General features: G+C 47.9%; 1 protein-coding gene across 2 annotated transcripts; it reads left to right on the plus strand.

The window, feature by feature from the left end:
* Positions 1-767: 767 nt before the first annotated feature.
* Positions 768-20,100, plus strand: LOC135902523 (retinol dehydrogenase 5-like). Of its 2 annotated transcripts, XM_065432639.2 has the most exons (6): positions 768-1,318; positions 7,544-7,772; positions 13,430-13,642; positions 14,934-15,116; positions 17,736-17,868; positions 18,343-20,100. In XM_065432639.2, exons 1-6 carry the CDS (start codon positions 1,277-1,279, stop codon positions 18,713-18,715), a joined length of 1,173 nt encoding a protein of 390 aa, XP_065288711.1. In that variant the 5' UTR covers positions 768-1,276; the 3' UTR covers positions 18,716-20,100. The 2 variants fall into 2 exon arrangements, with proteins under 2 accessions (XP_065288711.1, XP_065288712.1); XM_065432640.2 differs by lacking the exon at positions 7,544-7,772.
* The last annotated feature ends 266 nt before the right edge of the window (positions 20,101-20,366 follow it).

Raw genomic sequence — 20,366 nt, forward strand, 5'->3', positions numbered from 1 at the left:
GGTGAAGGAAATGTGTACGCACCTCATACTTCGGTCTGTGGCCCGAAGCCTGCATATTAAATTTATTGCGTTTTACGTGCCAAAATCACTTTCTAATTATGAGGCACGCCGTAGTGGAGGACTCCGGAAATTTCGACCACCTGGGGTTCTTTAACGTGCACCTAAATCGAAGTACACGGGTGTTTTTCGCCCCCGTCGAAATGCGACCGCCGTGGCCGGGATTCGATCCCGCGACCTTGTGCTCAGCAGCCTAACACCATAGCCACTGAGCAACCACGGTGGGTAAGCCTGCATATGCCTGCACGCATATGTGTGTAGTCATACGCACATCGTCAAGCCAGCTGTTTATGATACCACTTGGCCATCAACTGTAATCTTCACGACGTCGTGTGAAAGCGTACGGCCTCACGGTGGACTTGACGCCTGAAATTGAAGCCGGTACTGGTAGCAATAAGCAATCAAAACAATCACGTAATTAAATATTCACAGCGCTCGAGCAGTTCAAGCGCTCAAGCAATTCAACTTCGCAATTGGATACTAGAGAACCACAAACGAGAGAGAGAAAGAAAGAAAGGGGGGTGGTTGGGTGGGGAAGAAGGGAAAGAGAACTTAGGTGCAAACATTTATTTTGTACTCGTCCTGACCTGCAGCCGTCAATCTCTTTTCCCCCACCCTGTTCGTCAGCCGGTTTGACCCACGCTTTCAAGAGCTAGTTTTGCATCTTGAACCTTGGGAGCAGCACCGCTTATGTGGGGCGCTCCGTATGCACGGTTCAGAATTCGTGCGCGCAACATGTAGATGGCAATTACGCCGCGCTGCACACGGCGGGGCGGTTGCGTGGCGGCGACGGCTTCGCGCGCGCGCGTCGGTGACTTGCACAACGCGAGAGCGCAAGCGCGCGCGCTCGCGCGGGCGGTTTCTGGGACGCTACACACCGTGAACCCCGTCACCGAACGAATCTGCTGGACACGCATGCACGGCGAGAGGGCCGGTATCTCGAGGGGGCGACGACTGCGACGATGACGCCGCCGTGCAGCGCAGCCGCTGGAGCGGCAAGGAGGAGCCGGCCGGCGAGAAGACGACAGCCCTGACCTCGAAGTGGCTCGAGGAAACAGGGCTGCTCCGTTGCGCCACATTGCCGCCCGCCGCAGCCGCCGCCTGCTGCTGCACCATACTCACAACACACGCTGTAGCGAGCTGTGCTCCCGCGTTGCAGGCAAGCGTCGTGCAGCTCCTCCCATGCGGCGGCGCCGGGGACGCCGAATCTGCGTAGCCCATGTTCACGTCCCTGTCCGCGGACAGATTCATCGGCGGCCTGGTATGTTTGCAGCAACGCTGCATCGGATAGTGCCCTACGAGCACCGTTCGCCTACTTCGTTCTTTAGGATGCATGGGCTGCAACGGGGATTGTGCGCTGTTTTGTTGATTCTTAAGTAGTACGCCGAGCCCCACATTATGTACTGGGTTTCGGCTTCCCTGATAACCGGCGCCACCCGACGGTATATGGCGGTGTATGTGGGACTTGGAGTGGACTATGGGGTAGGACGTCAAGGGCTGAACCCTGACCCGTGGCAGCGAGATTTGTATGCGAAATGCGCAATACTCGAGTGTTCAGATTAAATCCAGGTTAAAGAACAGCAGATGATCAAATTATAACCTTGACCGTGGATCTGTGACACTAAAAGTAAAGCTTTGGGTTGTTAAAGGCTAAACATTAAAGTACAGTGTTTCCCCTATTCACATTGCTGTTCTTGTAGAAATGTTCGCTATGGTATTGCTGTCACTTACGACAGCCTCTGAATTTTTCTTAGAAGGTCGTAAATGCAAATTACAATGTGCTAGTCAATATGTGCTGTAGTTGTCAAAACGCTACAATCTTTCAAAATTAGCACGGTTCCACATGTCCAAAAGCAACCGAGCTGTGCTCAACTGAAACAATGTTTTTTTTTCTATCTCTAAATCTCCGATACCTAGGATTCTGAGTAAAAGGTTCTCGTTATTGAACACAACCTATAGAAAGGATGAGGTTGACGAAAAAAAGTGTGAAGTGGCATTTCGTTGGTCGCAATACTTTTTGCTATTTCGGAACTATAATATACCTTCGCTGAAGTAAAAGCGCCCCACCATGACATCGTACCCGGCATTACAATACTTACCGAGCTGCGTGCACGAAACAATAAGCTTGCTCTTATCCGAAAGCTCTGCGAATATTTCCAACCGCGAAATCATGCCCACAGTTTTTTTAATTGTAGTCCTTTGTAGACACACACACACACACACACACACACACACACACACACACACACACACACACACACACACACACACACACGCAAAAAAAAATTTCCAAGCGCATTGATATCGCATCAGCACGCGCCGCAGGAAACAAATTCAGCAGTTGCGCATTAAATATGCACGTTACGCGATAGCCTCCAGATGACCTCGATGCTTTGCTCTGATAGTATATGCCGCGAGTGCCTCAACTTCCCATGTTTACGTTTAACAAGGTCAATAACGCGCGCTTACCCTATTAGAATATCTAGGTCATCGCTTTCTCGGTGGCTGCCAGGTGGTGGCTGCATAAACGTTTTTATTTAGTATTCGAGTATTGGCCTCTGGGCCTCCGTCCCCTGCATCGATCGGGAAATAAATTTTCTGCTGCCCTGTGTCATCACGCAAATTCTATGCAGCCATAAGAGCGGCAGTGGATAGATGGTGTTGGACGGCGCGGTCTCTGAATAGTTGTTGTGATGGGGTGAAGCCACCGAATTAGAATATTTCGCAAATCTGAACGAACGTGGTAAGTAAACTCAAGGGTTTCGGCAAGCACATTTGTTCTTTAGCAATATACAGTGCAAATGCCACTTCCACAGTAACAACATCCACAAGAGAGCTTTGTCTCACGTATTTTATTAACATAGGTTATTTAACGATACCACGAACCCATTGGTGTGCGCGCACTGTTTTTTTAATGCTTAACGCGAACACCCACGAGCTGCCGTTAGTTGCGAAATTGTTTTTTTTTAGAGAGCCAAACAATCCTAACTTCTCTAAATCTTCTGTTTCGCAGGTCTGCAACTCAAACTGTTCTCGTAAAACAGATAAGGAGCGAGCAATGAGCGAGACGAAGCAGCGGATCCGCGAAGCTGCATTTTTTTGTTAGTCACAATAATACACGAACCGTGATACAGAAGTTCTATAAACAGGCTGAAGTGCCTCTGAAAGGGTGGCCAACGTTTCGATAGGTGGACCTATTTTGGACCAAGACCTTTGACAAAGATATGTTAACCTATCGAAACGTTGGCCAGCCTTTCTGAGGCACCCTTTTTCCTGTTTATGTAACTTCTATATCACAGCGTGCTACACCATAGGTCGCCCTCCCCCTTCTTAATTATATACAAAGTAACAGACAATGAAGCCAGGCAAAGGTTCGGGGAAGCTAATTGTTGCGTTTATTTCAATTCTAGACAGTACCACGTAAACAGAAACGAAAAGTTGACGGAAAAATAACATGCCGGCGGATTTTCCGCGTTCGCCGCCTTGGCCATGAGCGGCTCTGGCTAGCACTGCCAGGGCCGCTCCTGTACACAAAACCCCCAAGAAAGTGAACGAGAGGATGGCCAGCGCAGCTGCATAATTGGTAACGACTAATGCGGAGGGTGCGGGTTCAGTCCCCACCTTTGGTAAGTTACCCTTTCGTTCACTTTTCCTTTTTCTCCCTGATTATTTCTACATTTAAATTAACCAAGACAATTATCATCCCCTACGCTTTCTCGGTATTCATTGTCTGTTACTACTTTATGTGGTTTGTCTTCAGCATAAGAAAAAAAAAATTGAAAACGAGCCTTTAAAACGTTTCGCACCTTGTACAAGTTTCGCAATGAAAGTCTCCTTATACAGGATAATTTAAAATACAGCGCCAGAAAAAAAAAAGAAAAACGAAACTCGCCCTCGACTTAGGAAATTTGCGGCTGCGCGTTCGTGCTTAACCTAAGAGCGCGAGACCGCGGTGATGAGCAACTTCGTGGGCGTATTGTTACAGCGTGGACAAAGTGAGCAGCAAAAGAGGATCCGCTGTTCTCCACAGCTGCACGTGTAGTACAAGCGCCGACCCCGTCACGTGACTGCCGTTCTTTTTTTTTTGTACGTCAGGAGAGCTTGGGCAGTAAGGAATGCCACTGCCATTAATTCTCTGCGGCAAGTTCCGACTACGCCTCTTCCTGCTCTTCTCGTATACGCCTTCATTAATGACGCAAGTTCTGTTATCGGTCGCCTTTGTGGTGCCCTGCGGTTTCCGCAAAATGACTTCCGGCAATACTGTGAAAAAACTTTAAATAGACTCGGCTGTAGGGACACCAACGTTCTCAAGTGGTGTAGCCACGACAACACGGATGCCGATATATATATATATATATATATATATATATATATATATATATATATATATATATATATATATATATATATATAACAATGCTGACAAGAGACAACATATGACACAGCAGCGGTCGCATTCTCGCGTATACTTTTAGATATCGCGTCAGCATCTGCACCGCTCTTTTCTTGAGTCAAGGTGGCTTAGCATAGACAGCGACGCTCTCAATTGCACAGTGCCCCGGACATCTCTGAGGCGCAAGGTCTGCCTACATTCCCGAGGGTAGCGCGGAGACATCTTGTGAAGTTTTCGGTCGGAAGACAATTTTGCCATTTTCATGGGACTTTGTTCCACCTGGAGGATCTCCACAAGACTAATTTGAGGTAGTTCAAGTGTCATTTTATTGTACTATTGTATGTGTCATAGTTTTTTAATGAACTGCTGATAAGTTATGGAAAGGACACAATATCTGTTGTAATAAATTTGACCTGGTTTAGCTTCGTAAACAGAGCTGATAAGATATACGCATAGGAACAGTGAAACGCCGATGACGAGACCAACAACTAAACGACGGCAGCAAGAAAAAGAATATCGGAAATACCTCTTCCAAGACTTGGCCTGGACTTAACAAAACCTGTTATTCTTTTGTTTGGCCTCCACTTCGGGATTCAACCACAGGGATGTTTGCTCCCGTGTCCAAAAATGTATTATGGAATCCAACCGAATGCCCTGCTAAATTTTCCTTTTTTTGTACTTTTACATTAATTATCATTCTTTCGATCTGACTTCACTGGATTTATCTTAAAAGATAATTTTACGTTCTACAGCGCTAATTTCATACATGTTCGGAAATTTATTCCTCATTATAATTTGGAATAATGAATTTATTTCCTGACCAATCCCCCATGGTGGGTAGGAGCCGCGTACTTGATTGGAAACAACAAGCACACATGACATCTGAAAGGGCGTGTCTAGAATTGTGGAATTATTCTGTTCTCGGAGTAATCCTACCAAGGCTCGTAAATGCGGGGGCGCAGTCTAAGGTCCTTGCTTGCGGTGCATGTTGCAAGCGCACGCAGATAGCTGAACGCCAGCTGCACTTTTATAACGTAACTGTGGATACATGACGCGCGTGTAGCTCCGGAACTGGAGCTACAATTAAACTGGAGTCGAAGTCTTCTACTTTTTTTTTCTGTAATGCATGACGAGGCCCGGATATGCAAGACTCCACTGGCGCGACTACACGTTTCTCGCAGGCATTGTATTTGCTGTGAGCAACCATGCAGTCGAGTACGCAGCACCGAAAGTGACGAGATCCATACGAACGCGGTCGTGCTGCAACCGGCTGTTGCAGGGTGCCGCACTTCTCACTTATGCGACTCGGATATGAAATACGGCGAACCTTCCTGGAGCTGGAACGCGCATGTTCGCCAGAACCTCACGCGGAAACGGAAACTCAATTTGGCAAGCCATCAATACGAGAAACTGCTCTAAAACGGGACACACAAAAGAAAGGCGGCACAGCTTTCTATTTGTCCTCTTTTTGCGTCTCGTTTTTCGCATTACGTGCACGGAAATCCGCGTGACGCCTTCCTTAAGTGCTTGATTGTTTACTGGAAGCGGAAAAGTCGAAGCACCACGATAGTATGAAAATGGTCTGAGCGCGAAAAAATTACACAGGAAAAGCGACAAGCGCTCGGACTGACGGCCATCTAGTGTGTGCGCGCATTGCAATGTTTCATCAACTCGGCCAACAGCGGGTTCTGATGAAAACATGTTGACGCAGCGACAACTAAACACGGCCTCAGGCGTAAAAGTGCCCCTGATGTGCGCTTTAGTCGGCACGGATGTAATCTGAGGGGCCATAGCGTTGTATACCCGGTCGTGGCTGTCTAAATAGCGTACACTGCATGTACCGTAATCCTCCTCCCGTTGTATTCCTCAGCGAACTCACCTTTTCTTGCCTCGGTCATCTCTGTCATTCGCACGCTTATCGCTGCTCTAATGAACTTGGCGATGAATTAATCGTAACCCCGACCAACGTTTCAGTCCCCCAGAAAGTACTGAGAACGCCAATTGGCACATATTTGATAATTTCGCACGGTTGCCCAAAAGCATCTATGGTGCTAAAAATTTGTGCGCCATGTTTCTCACTTCAGTCAATCACATTGTCATTCCTACTAAGCCTTGTCTTGACATGTATAACAGTTCTGAATTTCCGTTACAACTCCAGCGAGTTCTATATTAAGCGCAATTAAGAGAACTTGGGTATGGTTACACACAAAGCGTGTAATTGCTTATACACACTTACATTTCCACATACGTGACGCTCGACATGAAGAAGATACGCTCTAAATTTCTTAGCGCTAGCTGTATTGGTTCTCCCAACAAATTTTCGTCAAACATTTGTGCATCCGCTTTGGAGCTTACATTCTCCAACGTGTCTAAACGCAACGATAGCTTCGCTGTAACATAAAAGTTGCTTCAGTATGTCACACTTCTAAGTGTTAAGCGGTGGCCGCAGCTGCAAATTGTTAAAGGTACACTAAACAGAAAAATAATTTGAGCTGTATTAGTGAATTAGCCTTCTACAATACCGAAAAGTCGCCCTTATCCTGAGAGGAGGATTGGTAAGTCCAGAGACGGGTGGCGATGCCTCCTGGAAGTTCTCGCGCCAGTCAGCCATGACGTCATGGACTTTGACGGTGCCTGCTCAGGCCTTATTTTTTTCAGTATTGGTAATGATCGACCACGTTGTGCTCTAAAGGAGCCAGAGAATGGACTTGGCAAATTTCGAGAACATTTAATGCGACACAACGTCCCAAATACGAGCGAGAAAGTATTGTGAACTCCATGACGTCACACTGACGTACAGCGCCGAGCTTTCACCGCGAAATTAAAAAAAGAGGAATGTTGGCCTTCAATTTCTCTTCTACAGTGGAAAGAAGTAGTAGCAGTAATTTATTTTTCTCTTGAAGTTTAAATAGACAACAAGAATGTGCAGGAGGAGGTCCCTAATCGACGACATGACAGTAGTAAGAACCTAGCAAGAACCTCTTATTGCAATATTGGCGAAAACAGAGATTAGGAGGGATACCTTACCAATCTAATCTGGTTTAATGTTCCACTTTAGTGTCCCTTTAAATCGATGACGTTTTAAACGTTCAGCTGCAGGTCCGCCGGGACGCCGCCGTGCACCTGTTCGCGGCTGCCTGCTTGGTGGCATTGTGGCGATGGCTTCCCGGGTCCCACGAACACGGGTGGTCGTACGCGCTGTGGTGGCTGGGCGCCCTCCTGACGCTGCTGGCGCTCACGCTGCTCCTCGGCTGGGCGCTCACCACTTTCCTGCTGCCCAACGCCAAGCTCAGCTCTAGGGGCAAAGCCGTGCTAGTCACAGGTGAGCCGGGGCACCCTTCCGAGAAAGAGAAAACGAGAGTAGAAATTCCCGGAAATGTCAAGCTATATCTGCCAGGTAGATCTGTTGATATGTGCTGATGGGACACTTATCGGTTTGGTCCGTTGCAATATTTAACGGTTAATACTGGGAGGCCTATGGGTGCTGTGACGTATGGACATACCGATGCGCACTCGGAATTCCCGGAACATATCGTTATACCACTTGATATGCTGGGACGCCGACGTCTCGTAAAGCGTTACCCGTGCTGCAGTTGTTTTTAAAGGCCAAGCTTTCTTTGCAGACCCTCCAGGAAATGTATGACCCTTACTGAAGGGTGGTGTTGCTTTTCTTGCTCAGTAGCTCATAATTAGAAAAAAAATTACGTGCGTGATGGTGGGGTCGAACCTCGGTCACCTCAACACAGCAGACCGATGCTCTCAGTGTTAGGCCACAACCGCCGTAGAGCAGCAAGTTGGGCTAGTTGGTGGAAGTTCATGTTGTAATAATGGGCTTTTACTGTGCTATAAGCGCACGGACAACGGAAGTAGTAGTGGACAGTCCACTTTTGTCCGCTTCTACTTCTGTTGTCCGTGTGTTTGTAGCACACTATAACCCGCTTACTACAAGATGTGCAACCGCACTTCTTTTCCTCTTTATTGAATGGGAATATCAGTAACGTCTAGCAAAAATTATTTATATTACATTTAAACGCACACATGAAGACAAACGCACACGTGCTACACACAGTCCAATGAAAGTTCAAAAATAGGGCAAATGAACGCAAGCGCCTGCAGATGCGAAAGAAAGGAGCTTTCGTGAAACCGTTATTCATGCTATAAATTTGTTAATTTTATTTCTACTTCCTTGGCCCAAAAGAAACTGGTGCACCCACATGTTCTCCCGCGCACCCACGATACACGCGATGTGACACACGTGTCAATCGTCTCAAAGTGATAGTTGGCGTTGGCACGGTATAAGCATGCGCGCAATTGTGGCCTAATGCCGCAATAACTAAACAATGGTCACTGAAGCTTACGGGCTTAACGTCATACCCATTGCACAATAGAACAAGTCCTAGAGAGACATACACTCGATCTAATCTGGCGTGGCTATATCGTTGAAAATGTGCATATTTGTGTTGAGTTGCTAGCAAACAACTGGCCACTATCGTCTAGGTTACAATCATTGACCATAGAGTTAAGGAATTGGGCACTGTTATCGCTCAGCGGCAAAGCTTTTGCGCGGTCTTGAGCAAAACAAACGCAATTGAAGTCCCCTAGCTGTATTAGAACCTTGTCGCGCCTCAGATGCGTTTCAATAGCTTCACAGAAAGCTTGGCATTCACTCTCGACGTTCGGAGCGTAAATGCAGATAGCACGGCAGTTCAGCTTCGAAAACAAAAAGATGAACAACGAGCAGAATACCGCGTTGAGTGGAAACAGCAGAAATCAAATTAATACCCAGACTCATTCGAATAAATACGGTGCAGTCACTCGATGCGCCGACAGAATGGCAAACGCAGAAAATCGTATACAAAGAACGGAAAGAAGACACCATGCTGTCAGTTAGTTGCTCGCACAACGTTCCTTTTGGCACAATGAAGAGGAGATGACGTTTTAACTGGCATTTGTGGAAATTGAGCGCGAAACTTTTGCAGGACAAAAACTTCATAACAGAGACAGCGAAAGAAATGAAAAGAATTACTTTCAACGCAGCCCTCCCGCTATACGGTTGAGTGGGAAGAGATGAAACAGAGAGTAAATCTTATGGCGATCGAAAAAGCCGGTGCAATTCGACAGGCGGAAAAGAAAAAACGAAAGAAATGCATGAGGAACTCGATTATTTAGTTATCATGGATAGCTTCCAACCAGGAAAATAAACGAAATAAATAAAAGAAGTGAAACAACAGCTTGGAAGCCTTGATACTGAAAAGTACAAGGAAGCAGTGATAAGAGCGAGGTCTGAAAAATTCTGGGCGGGTGAAACGACAACAAAGCGAGCGTTACCCGACGAGAAGCGATACGGGAATCAAAAATAAATACGGCAATATAATTATAGAGGCGTCGCACTACAGAGCCTGCTGCGATCCGAAACGCGATTGTAGAAAACTACAATGAATTGCCTTGGCACAGACTTGAGGTGAAATACGGCTTTCACACAGGATTCTTGCACCTAATGGCAAAGCTTGATGATGAACTCAAAACAACTCTCTAAAGACCCATTTCTTTGGCTGAAATGGACTGCGCAATAGACGAACTCCCCACAGTAAGGTCTCCAAGAACTGATGGGCTAAGCGCTGCTTTTTGCAAACCTTTTAAGTTCCACGTCGCCAATATTCTGCTCAAAGTCTAGTTGAATCATACGAGAGTGGGCAGGCCTACCGCTGTCATTTACCTGTTCACGTATTGTTTTGATCCCCAAGTCGGACGATCCGGAAAAACGCTTGTTGGTGGGGTCCTATCGTCCAATAAGCCTCACCAACGTGGATTACAAAATATTCATGAATATACTGGCCAAAAGGCTGCAAAGTGTGATAATAAATCTGGTTGGACCGCACCAGACGGGTGGCATTAAAGGCCGTAGCATAGCAACAAATGTACACGTTGTACGAACAGTTTTGGAATGCTTTGATGTGACCGGCTCCCGAGTAACAATGATGCAACCGGACCTCGTCAAAGCATTTGACCGGCTATCGCATGATGTCCTGTTTATGTTATTGGAACACTCAAACGTCGGTGACGTCATATCGAACGGCGTCCGGCTGGCGTATGTGAACTGCACGGCGCGATTAATTTTAAACGGTGAGCTCACTGACAGCATCTGTGTGCGCTCTTCGGAAAGACAAGGTTGTCCGCTGTCACACCTGCTGTTCGCGGCCTATCTAGAGCCTCTCTGCCTGGGGATCATAAACAATGAGCGCATAAAGGTCTTAAGCTACAGACAGCACATGTGAAAGTACTAGCATACGAGAATACTATTGCTGTTCATTGCAATAAAGTCTCTATTTCTGTTCTAACAAGGAAAGCATTCAAGAATTTACTGCCCTTGCTCATTACTGCCGCGAAAAAACAAGTGTCGTGAAACAATATACCGACAGCGCATGCCTTATATGTTAATCTTCTGACTGAATTATTAAATGTACGAAACGATAACGAAAACCTGAAAATGATTTAATTTTTTTGGCGTGGCTGGGCACTACCTCGGGGTTTGGACCAGGCAAGAGGCCGCGTTTCTACCAGAAAGCTCGCCTTCGTGCATAGTGTCCGCCGCCAGCGTTTCTCCGTAAACATTAAAGTTACATAAGCTGCAGTTGCCGGGAAGCGTGAGAAGCTGTCAGGCATCTTTGAAGGCTATCGCGTTCCACTCTTAAAGGCGAAACTTAAGCGTCCTCCAAATTTTTATCTCCTCTCTCTGCAAGAGCCCAGACCTTTCTGCTGACGCCTTTCAGGCCCCGAACCAGCGATTCAGACACACTAAGACCGGATAAAACCGGTTTCACATCACAAAAGCGAATGTCAAATTTTAGATTCAGTTTGCTCACAGTCTGTCTGGCTTGAAATAGCTGTCCTGCAAGTTCATCTGTTTTGTCCGCATTCCTTCACGTGTGACGCGTGTGGTCATTGTGTGAATATATGTGCCTATGTATTGGATGCTTCCTGGAATAAAATTAGTTGCGAGTATGGCGCTCTTTCTGTCTCCTCTTAATTTTTCCGCTGACGTTGATCTTGCACCGCACATCACTCTTAAGCTACGCACCAACTAGCCCAACATAGTACTCTGATAGTACTCTGATAACGCCCCTGTAAAGCATATAGTAAAGGGAGCTGCCACAAAGGATAGGAAATAGCTGTCTTCTAGCTGTAAGAGTTCTCGGTGAAAGACGTCATCGCAATGCCACGGCCATCGGGGCAACATACCACTTTACGGAAGAAGGAAAGAAAAAAGTAAAAAAAAGCGTATAACGAAAGTTAAACGACGCATCTTATCGACGTTTTCCGTAATCTTATACCGTGACACTGTAAATGGATTATCCTACGGCTGATGGTCAGTGCTTATGTAATTCTTTAGCGCACTCTCCAATACGCTGGAAATTGCTCGTCTGTTCGCACGCAATGACGTCAAAGATAGGAAATATACACTCCGCGTCTCAAGCTATGGTCTCAACCACGACGTCATTCGTCAAGAAGGTTGCTAATTCCTTTGTCTCGAGAAACGCGCTCAGCGACAACTCTGCCTTTAATATATAGCACTCTGTTTATACTGCTTGCTTACACAGGTTTACGAAAAAAAAAAAATGTCGATATACGGGGCTCCTGGCACACACACTTCGCCGCGGAATCGCTACTGCGGTCTGAAGCCCCGTCCAGGAAGTGGCAACGATTGCGTTGCAATTGTTTTCGCATCCTTTGTCTTTCCTCGGTCATCCGGGACAGCGCAAGCCGAGCGAACGCGTTGATCCGCTTCATTAGCCACCATTTGGGTCGTTGAACGTCGCCGGTTGTTTGGATGGCGTAAATAACGTCAGCAAAAGAAAACCCGCAATACAAGCTGATATAAGTATACAGTATATACGCTTCAGTTTGATAACCGGGAAACGTCTGAAATTCATATTTTCATTCCTGTAAGGTGTGCATGCAGGTAGATAATTTCTTCTCTGTCATATAACTGAGTACAGGATGAGACAAGATCGCTATAGGCTTCGTCGCACTGTTGACACAATAGATAGAGCCCCTTCCTCGGTGATCCAATAAGACCGCAAATTACTTGTGCCAAATGAGAGGGACGGGAGATGTCCATCGCAGTTCTCTAAGCGATATGCTCCATACGCTTCCGGTAATTTTTTTCTCTCCTCTCGTCCTTTCAGATAAGCGATATGTATATGTGTCAGTGAATTCTTTTACAGAGCCGCTTGATTAACTAATCAGCGTTTTGCCCGCATAGGCGGACAGGCCGCCTGCCCGAGGCACGTGCCGGCTTCGCGGGGAGAACGAACCCGACGAATGTCGGTGAACGCACCCGAAGTGGTCGAAAACAAAGCACGTGATTAAGACATCGCCGCATTGTTTTCTATATGATGATATTCGCCTGCACTACTCATCTAAGTATTTATTTAAAGTCTTTTTATTTACCTGCCCGAGTACTCCTGTTCTGGGGTTTTGCATAAGCAATGGTCAAGTACACATAAAAACGAGATAACAAATCTTTAACTACATGACATGTCAAAGTTAGTTATACTTCAATAGACGCACTTAGTGCCGAGACAAGGTATCCGATGAATTCAAACATCACTGTTTGTGACCATATCAGCGAGGCCGTGGTGCACAACACACGTGGTGCACTGCTGCTTAGCACGGGCTCTTGGGTTCGAATTCCTGCCGTAGAGAGAGAGAGAGAGAGAGAGAGAGAGAGAGAGAGAGAGAGCGTTTTCTGATGGCGGCGGAACGCGAGAACGCTCGCGTACCGCATAATTCTGTGCTCATCTAAATATCTCAGGCACTCAAATCAATCCGGATCCTTCCGATATACGGTGTTTCTCATAGCCCCTGTGTTGCTCCGGGACGTTAGGCTCGACGAATAACCACGGAAGTCGGTGTGATGACCACGCCGGTTCACCGCGGGCCCACACGTGTCTTCCTATATCCCGCGCTATGCCGCAGGCTGCGACCGTGGCTTCGGCCGGCTGCTCGCGAAGCGGCTGGACAGCGAGGGCTACAAGGTGTTCGCCGGCTGTCTCTTCCCGGAGCAGAGCCGCTCGGAACTGGAAGAAGCCAGCAGCTCCGGCCTGCGGGTGGTGCCGCTGGACGTCACCGACGACAAGCAGGTCGCCGAAGCAGTGACCCTAGTCGAGCGGGAACTGGCGGGACAACACCGTGAGTTTCTTCAACGACGAGGCGGGGAGGTTTCGCAATAGGGGCCGTACTCGTATAGCGCTGACACATGCGGCCGGAAAGTATATACCTGCTGAAGTGTTACCCCTGAAGTATGCAAACGAGGGCAAGCTCTAAAGAAAGCACTGTTCATTACGTTCGCATTGAAGTAATATATAGCTCACTTTCAGACTTTCGTATTGTCTTAGCCTCATCAGTCATTTCTCCTTCAAAATGAGGGGTTCCGGTATATTATAAACGGCTAAAAAACTGCGTGGGCATAAACTTCCCGGTCAGGGGGCTAGTTGTCATCTGAGGTGAAGTTCATATTGATGGTATTTAGCCGATACGAGCAAGCCTACACGTACTCTGGTATGGTCACAAATAAAAGCAGTATATATGATCTTCTGTAGTGTTTCTGCATTACTGATTCTCTAGAGCAAATGCTAAAGCAATGCCTTTTTACTTTTGGTTAAGTGAGAATAAAGTATGGAAGCGTAATGTTTGAGTTGGCTCTTGTTAAATTTCGATGACAAAGCACTGAACCTTTGAAACATTAAGATAATGGCTTCAGAAGCAACATATGATGAGCCCTAACGGTTGTAATTCCCCAAGGTTTACCAAAACAGCAGCCAACAGTGATCAAATGTGGCTCCTGCTTGGGATGTTAGTTACGGTAGGTCTTGGTAAGTTATATCTTCCCGTAATGTATGTGTCACCGTAGTCACATAATCAATATGGCTGTAGGAATGATGGAATTTATCTTTTTATTGCTAGAAACCGTTGCGTTCATAGCAACATGCATGCAGAGTCGTGCATGTTCCGGTGAACCTTTAAAACGTGCTGGTGCCGACAAACCCTTAACGTGCTAATGGACGTTTAACTTGTTCTTTCTTCTTTTTTTGTTCCTTCGTACTCGTGTTTCATGTGCAACATCAGCATAAATTGAAACGCGATCAGGAAATAACCGTTCAGAACGCATGATATGCGTAATTACATGGAGGTGCGAGGTGCATTCGGTCTGTGCGGGATTCTAAGCATGGAGTATATAGCCCCAATCAAGTGTACATTCCGAAGTCTGAATTAAGACACTGTTACAAATGCAGATGGACCTGGAAACGTAACAACCCATTGGAGTAGTTTACGCAATTCATCACATTTGAATCTGCGTGATAGCACACGCACCTGATGATTTTAATCGTGTGTGCTGCGGTATGCACGTCGTTTCAGGAACGTACAAACAGTAACGTTCACTCGTGGGCTGTCGCACGCGCCTCGGCATTTTGTCGCGCAGAACTGTGGGGCGTGGTGTGCAACGCCGGCGTGAACATCTTCACCGAGTTCGAGTGGACGACCCAGAGGGAGGTCAGCTGGATGTTCGACGTCAACGTGCACGGCACGGTGCGGGTCACGCGGGCCTTCCTGCCTCTGCTGCGCCGCTCCAGAGGCAGGCTCGTTTTCGTCGCCAGCTACGCAGGTCCGTTCAAGAAGAAAGAGAAGTCACAGTTCGTTTTTTTTTTTACAACCCGTAATGAAAGTAGAGAGCTTTAGTTTAGGGGACGCAAACGGCTTGCGTACGCAAGAACTAGACGCGAGGGTACTGCGCATGCGCAGATCCGGACGTAGGTGTCTGCGCATGCCCAGTACCATCGCCCCTAGTTCATGCGTAAGCAAGCCGCTTGCGTCCCCTAAACTAAAACTCTCTAGTGTCCGAGGCAATAGCCTAGCTCTGGTCAGCAACACCCGACTGCCCACGTGTAGACCCACGCGGTACCAACTTGGACCACGGCCCGGGCCGAATTTTCCGGCCCGGCGCGGACCCCCGGACCCATGAGTATGTGAACGAACGCAGTCCGGGCCTACCGGTGGAACTTAGTCTATACATGCCTCAAACCTGTCGTTACATCGGTAATGTATTCTAAGACATTACGGCAGTACCCATCTCTTATGCGCTGTATGTTGAAATATAATGGAGGTGGCCCGGTACTCTCGTTACGGACTCTGCAGTGAACAGTTACAACGAACGACGACGCACGCTGTAAACAGCTCGAAGGAATATGATGGGGCTTAATTAGGTTTTCTTGTATGCCATGCTGTTCACAACATAGAACGTAACGAACCAGCCCAGGTCAACACTTTCTGGTAAGAGATGAGCCCGCTCAACTTTGTTCCTGCCCCTCATTGAAATCGACAGGTCGTCGTGCTACGCGGGTGACATCACTTCTCAAAGGTGCTGAATTTTTTGAAGTTTGTGATTAGGCTTTCTCATCGTGGTACAAGACGGTGCACTGATTTTGTATCACTTAATGCTGGGTGAAAGCTTTCTTCTTTTTTAAGTATGGGAGTTTACGCGCCAGAATCACGATCTGATTATGGGGCAGGCCGTATAGTGAGGGACTCCGGATTAATTTTGACTAGCTGGGGTTCTTTAGCGCCCACCTGAATCTAAGCAAACGGGTGTTTTCGCATTTCGCCCCCATCGAAATGCCGCCACCGTGGCCGGGATTCGATCCCGCGATCTCGTGCTTAGCAGCCGAGCACCATAGGCATAAAGCAACCACGGAGGGTGACGCTGTTACGCGTCCCCCTTTGCTGGTTGCGTCAAGGCCATGGAGCCGTCCCAGAAATCATTCCTTTCGCACAGTCACGCACGGCGGAAAGAGAAAAACTACCCTCGGTGTGCGCAGCTGCGGGAAAAAGCTCTTCGCGTGAGCGCCTTTCTCTTTACAATGCTCTGTTTCCGCACTCTTTGCTTTATGTGGACCTATTTCTCAGAAGATGCTCGTGAGCTTTAAATTTTATCCGAAATAAAATGCCGCGCTGCACTCACGATTGCAAGTAATGCCTTTTTAAGAAGGTGTCGTGTTCTTGGAACGAATTTGATCTCGTTAAGTGCGAAAAATATGTGTATCTCAGCCCGCTCTCGATGACATTTTAGGAGTTTTTATTTCCGTGAGAGAAGCCGTGCGTGTACGGATGCCAGGAAGGAGAGATTGCTGAAAAGGACTAGGCCAGAGCTAAACGCCTCTAACTATGCGACATCACGCTTAGATTGCGTAGTTTTGAAAGGTGCGTGCGTCGCAGGTGACCTTGCGCACTCTCATTGACCAGTGACGTGTCTGTGCCTCGTATCTCTTTTGCGATTTCGGGCACACTGTGACGCGACCGCGTACGCTCAACGCACCTCGAATTTTCCGTTATATACCTGCAAGGAGGCGTGAAGCCTTCCTATAATGCTATAAAGAAATTAGTGACCGATGGTGGCATCGAGTCTCTGTCTTCCAGCGCAGCAGCCCAATGTTCTAACCATTAGGGCACGATCGCCCGCATGCTTCTTTAGTTCCAAAGTCGCCCTTTGAAACGTCTGGCACATGCCCGTTTACCGCATTCTTCCCTCAAGACAGCTAGTGTTAGAAACGCAGTTAAAGTACACTGCCTTCGGGATCAGCCCATAGTTTTCTAAAGACGGATACCTCAGAAATGGATATACAGTCGGCTTATAATATGATATCTAATTAAAATAGCTTGTGACCTGTTCTTGTTCTTTATTTCACTATACTTGTGTTCCCATTGTGTAGCTTCTGAGGAAGGGTATTGTGCCTCGTCTACTACCGAGTTTCTCCCGAAGTGTGTAACCGAACTTGCTTCACCAGTGCAAAGTAGGCCATGCGTAATCGAACTGTGTGTGTGCCCTATACGCATTGCTCTCGTTCGTCGTAAGTGTCGAGGATGTTATAGTCCGATTTCAGAGCAATAAGATTTTTTCTTTTTGTTCGGTCTCGTAATGGAGAGAAGAATCACCGCTGCACATGACCACGTATCTTCAGAGCACCTCTAAGCATAGCTTGACCGAATCAACGTGACCTTTAAGATTAAAGATGTTATACTCGCAAGAAGGTGGAAACAATACACTACTTTAGTTGATTTCTTTTTCCCAATTCTGCGCTGTTGTTATTACGCGAAAGACTATGGTTACCGTTCCACCGCGATATATGTATGTGCCGGCGATATCCGGTCGACTCCCTGAACCAGTCACACTCACTTCGGCTCCAGACTGCGAAGCTTTCGCCTCGTGTTCTTCCTCTCACGTGCGCAGGTCGCGTGGCTCCCGTGTGGATCGTGCCGTACGCCATGACCAAAGCCGCCGTCATCGCACTCGCCGACGGCCTCAGGCGGGAGCTTGCCCAGTGGGGCGTCGGAGTGTCGACGATCGAGCCCACCTACTACGTGTGAGTGCATGCCGCGGCCACAGATCGGCGTATAACCGGCGAGTCCGGTGGCGCTGGCGTCATAATAAAGAAAGACGGACGCTTTAATAGCGCTCCGAGCAGTTGCCACAGCGGTCTCCACATTCGGTTAAAGCCCCTTAAACTTCATAAAGTACTGCCACGCTTTGAAGAATGCCGCCTCCTCCTCGCGCGCTCTGGCCGAGGCCGACGCGGCGTCGCTATTGGCCTATTAGCATCACGTGGGCCCTCGCGCCATGCATCAGCTCCATTTTTGCTCGAGGAGCGTCTACGGAGTGGCGAGGAGCGCATGTTGGCGCCGTTGCTACGCTCGAGCAATGTAGGCGGCGCCACGGTCGAGGTGGGAGCGTAAAAGAGAGGAGAAACAAGGAGGAGTGAAGGCGGAGAAGGAGAGTGTCGCTTCTTTACGAAGTTTAAGGGGTTTTACATTCGGTCGCCCCGCCCTTGCCTTCGCAGGACCGAGATCAACCCGCGCGTGGAGCAGGACCTGCTGAAGCGGTTCGCCGCCGTCCCGGACCACGTGCGCGCCGCGTACGGCGAGGGCTACGCTCGCGACCGCTGCCGGGCCATGGTCCGCTTCCTGTCCAGCGTGTCCCGGTGCGAGCTGTCCGAGGTGGTGGACGCCATGGCGCACGCGCTCACCAGGGCGCGGCCGCGGCGCTACTATCGCTGCGACGGCACCGCCGGCTGGCTGCTGGCGCTGCTGCTCTTCAACCTCCCGAGCATGTTCGCCGACTCCGCGGTCGCCATGACCTGGAAATCGCGCTACGCGCCCGATGCCCGAGGCGTGCTGCAGAGGGTGCGCAGGCAGGAAGACAAGGTCGCCTAGGCCTCCTCCGGCTCCCGCCGGCGCGATATCCCAGCCCCTTTCACCACCTGTCCTGTAGATAATAATTATTTTGTTTTGCGGCTCATAGTACATTCCGCAGTTGCTGATCTCCGCCGCTACGCGTCTCGTCAAGAAGGAGACGGGCAAGTAAATCGACCCGCTACGTCGTTAGATTAGGGTCTCAGATAAATAGCAGCCGCACTTCGCGCACGACAACATTATGTGTGTATTTTCACCTCGACGTTGTCAGGCGGAGGTATGTTTCGGAGGTTTCACGCCGCTTGAAAATCGCGCTCTTATCGCGGAAAAATTGCGTCGCGGCGTCCCACGCCAAAAAGAAGTCGGTCGAGGTTACTCGTTTTAAAGGAGGGTCTGCTAAGAAAGGGCTTCAGAGTTGATGCGTAAAGGTGACCCAGATTTCCTTGTGGCACAATTCGCAGTGAATGCCAACAATAACAGATCAGATGCGGCCCGATTACAATGCCTGGGAAGCCGTTCTATAGCTTGTCGTCGTGATTGTGCGCGACGCTGAAACTATCGGCACAGCTCTCTGAAATTCTTAGACATCCTACCACAGAATTACGTGTTCCCGCTGTAAAATAAAATACAGAAAGAAAGTGGATCGCGGACTTACTGTACTAACTGGTTATTTGTGTTTCCTTGAATTGAAACGCACCCCACTTGTGGCCTCTGCATTACACCTCGAAAGGTTCACGTCAGTCAGGCAAGTGATAGCACGGAACGTTATCTACGAAAAACCGCATACGCGCTTAAAATATCTCTGCATCGCCAGTGGCAACAATAGAGCGCCATGATCTCGGACCGCGATTGGCATACGAGTGAATCAGACAAAGCTGTACTGAATAGTGAAGCATTCGGAGATGTGGTTTCTTCTATTTAAACACACTTGGCTCACTGTGATACGAAAGCAAATTTGACCTTGGTACATTTTTGCTCGCTCGCTAAGTACATGTTTCTTTGTCAAATGGGTTTGTTTGTATGTGCTCTTTATTTAACCAGTGAACAAGAAAAAAAAAAGATAACTACGTTGTAAACACCTTTTAAGGGAACGTATTGTCCACCGGGTTTGTTTATGCATACACATTGTTAACTATGTGCAATATTTACCAGCGATTGCTCACACCATACATGCTTCTTTCAAGTCAAAGAAAGCTGTGATCGTAGCTTACTTATTTAACCATTTTTTTGCGTTAACGAGAAGCGAATTTTGTATTCTTTGTTTCCCATTTCTTCAATTTTGCATTTGTTGAAATCGCGGCACTATGCTTATAATAAGGCTGAAGTGCCAGTATATTGTGTAGTGATGTGCTTAGTTGATTTTGTGTGTGGTGTGTGTGACAATAAAAGTATGCTTCGGAACAATATACCGCGTGGTTTTTTTCAGCCCACGTCGACTTCACAAACGCTTGCGGCTGTGCTCTTCCTTTACTTATTAGAAAGTTTTAGAATAGGGGTCCCAAACGTTTTGGGGCCCCATGAAAACAGCGTCGAAGCCACTGCGCATGCGCGAAACGCTAATTGCGTTTGGGTTTTGCGTTGGGAACGCTATTTCATCGATTTCGCGGTAGCCCAAACAGCGGCCCCAGAAGCTTTGCGTCAGCAAACATGGCGGCACCCATTGAAGCGACGG

This window comes from Dermacentor albipictus, chromosome 3 (genome assembly GCF_038994185.2).
Source record: "Dermacentor albipictus isolate Rhodes 1998 colony chromosome 3, USDA_Dalb.pri_finalv2, whole genome shotgun sequence".
In the NCBI taxonomy this organism is placed as follows: Eukaryota; Metazoa; Arthropoda; class Arachnida; order Ixodida; family Ixodidae; genus Dermacentor; species Dermacentor albipictus.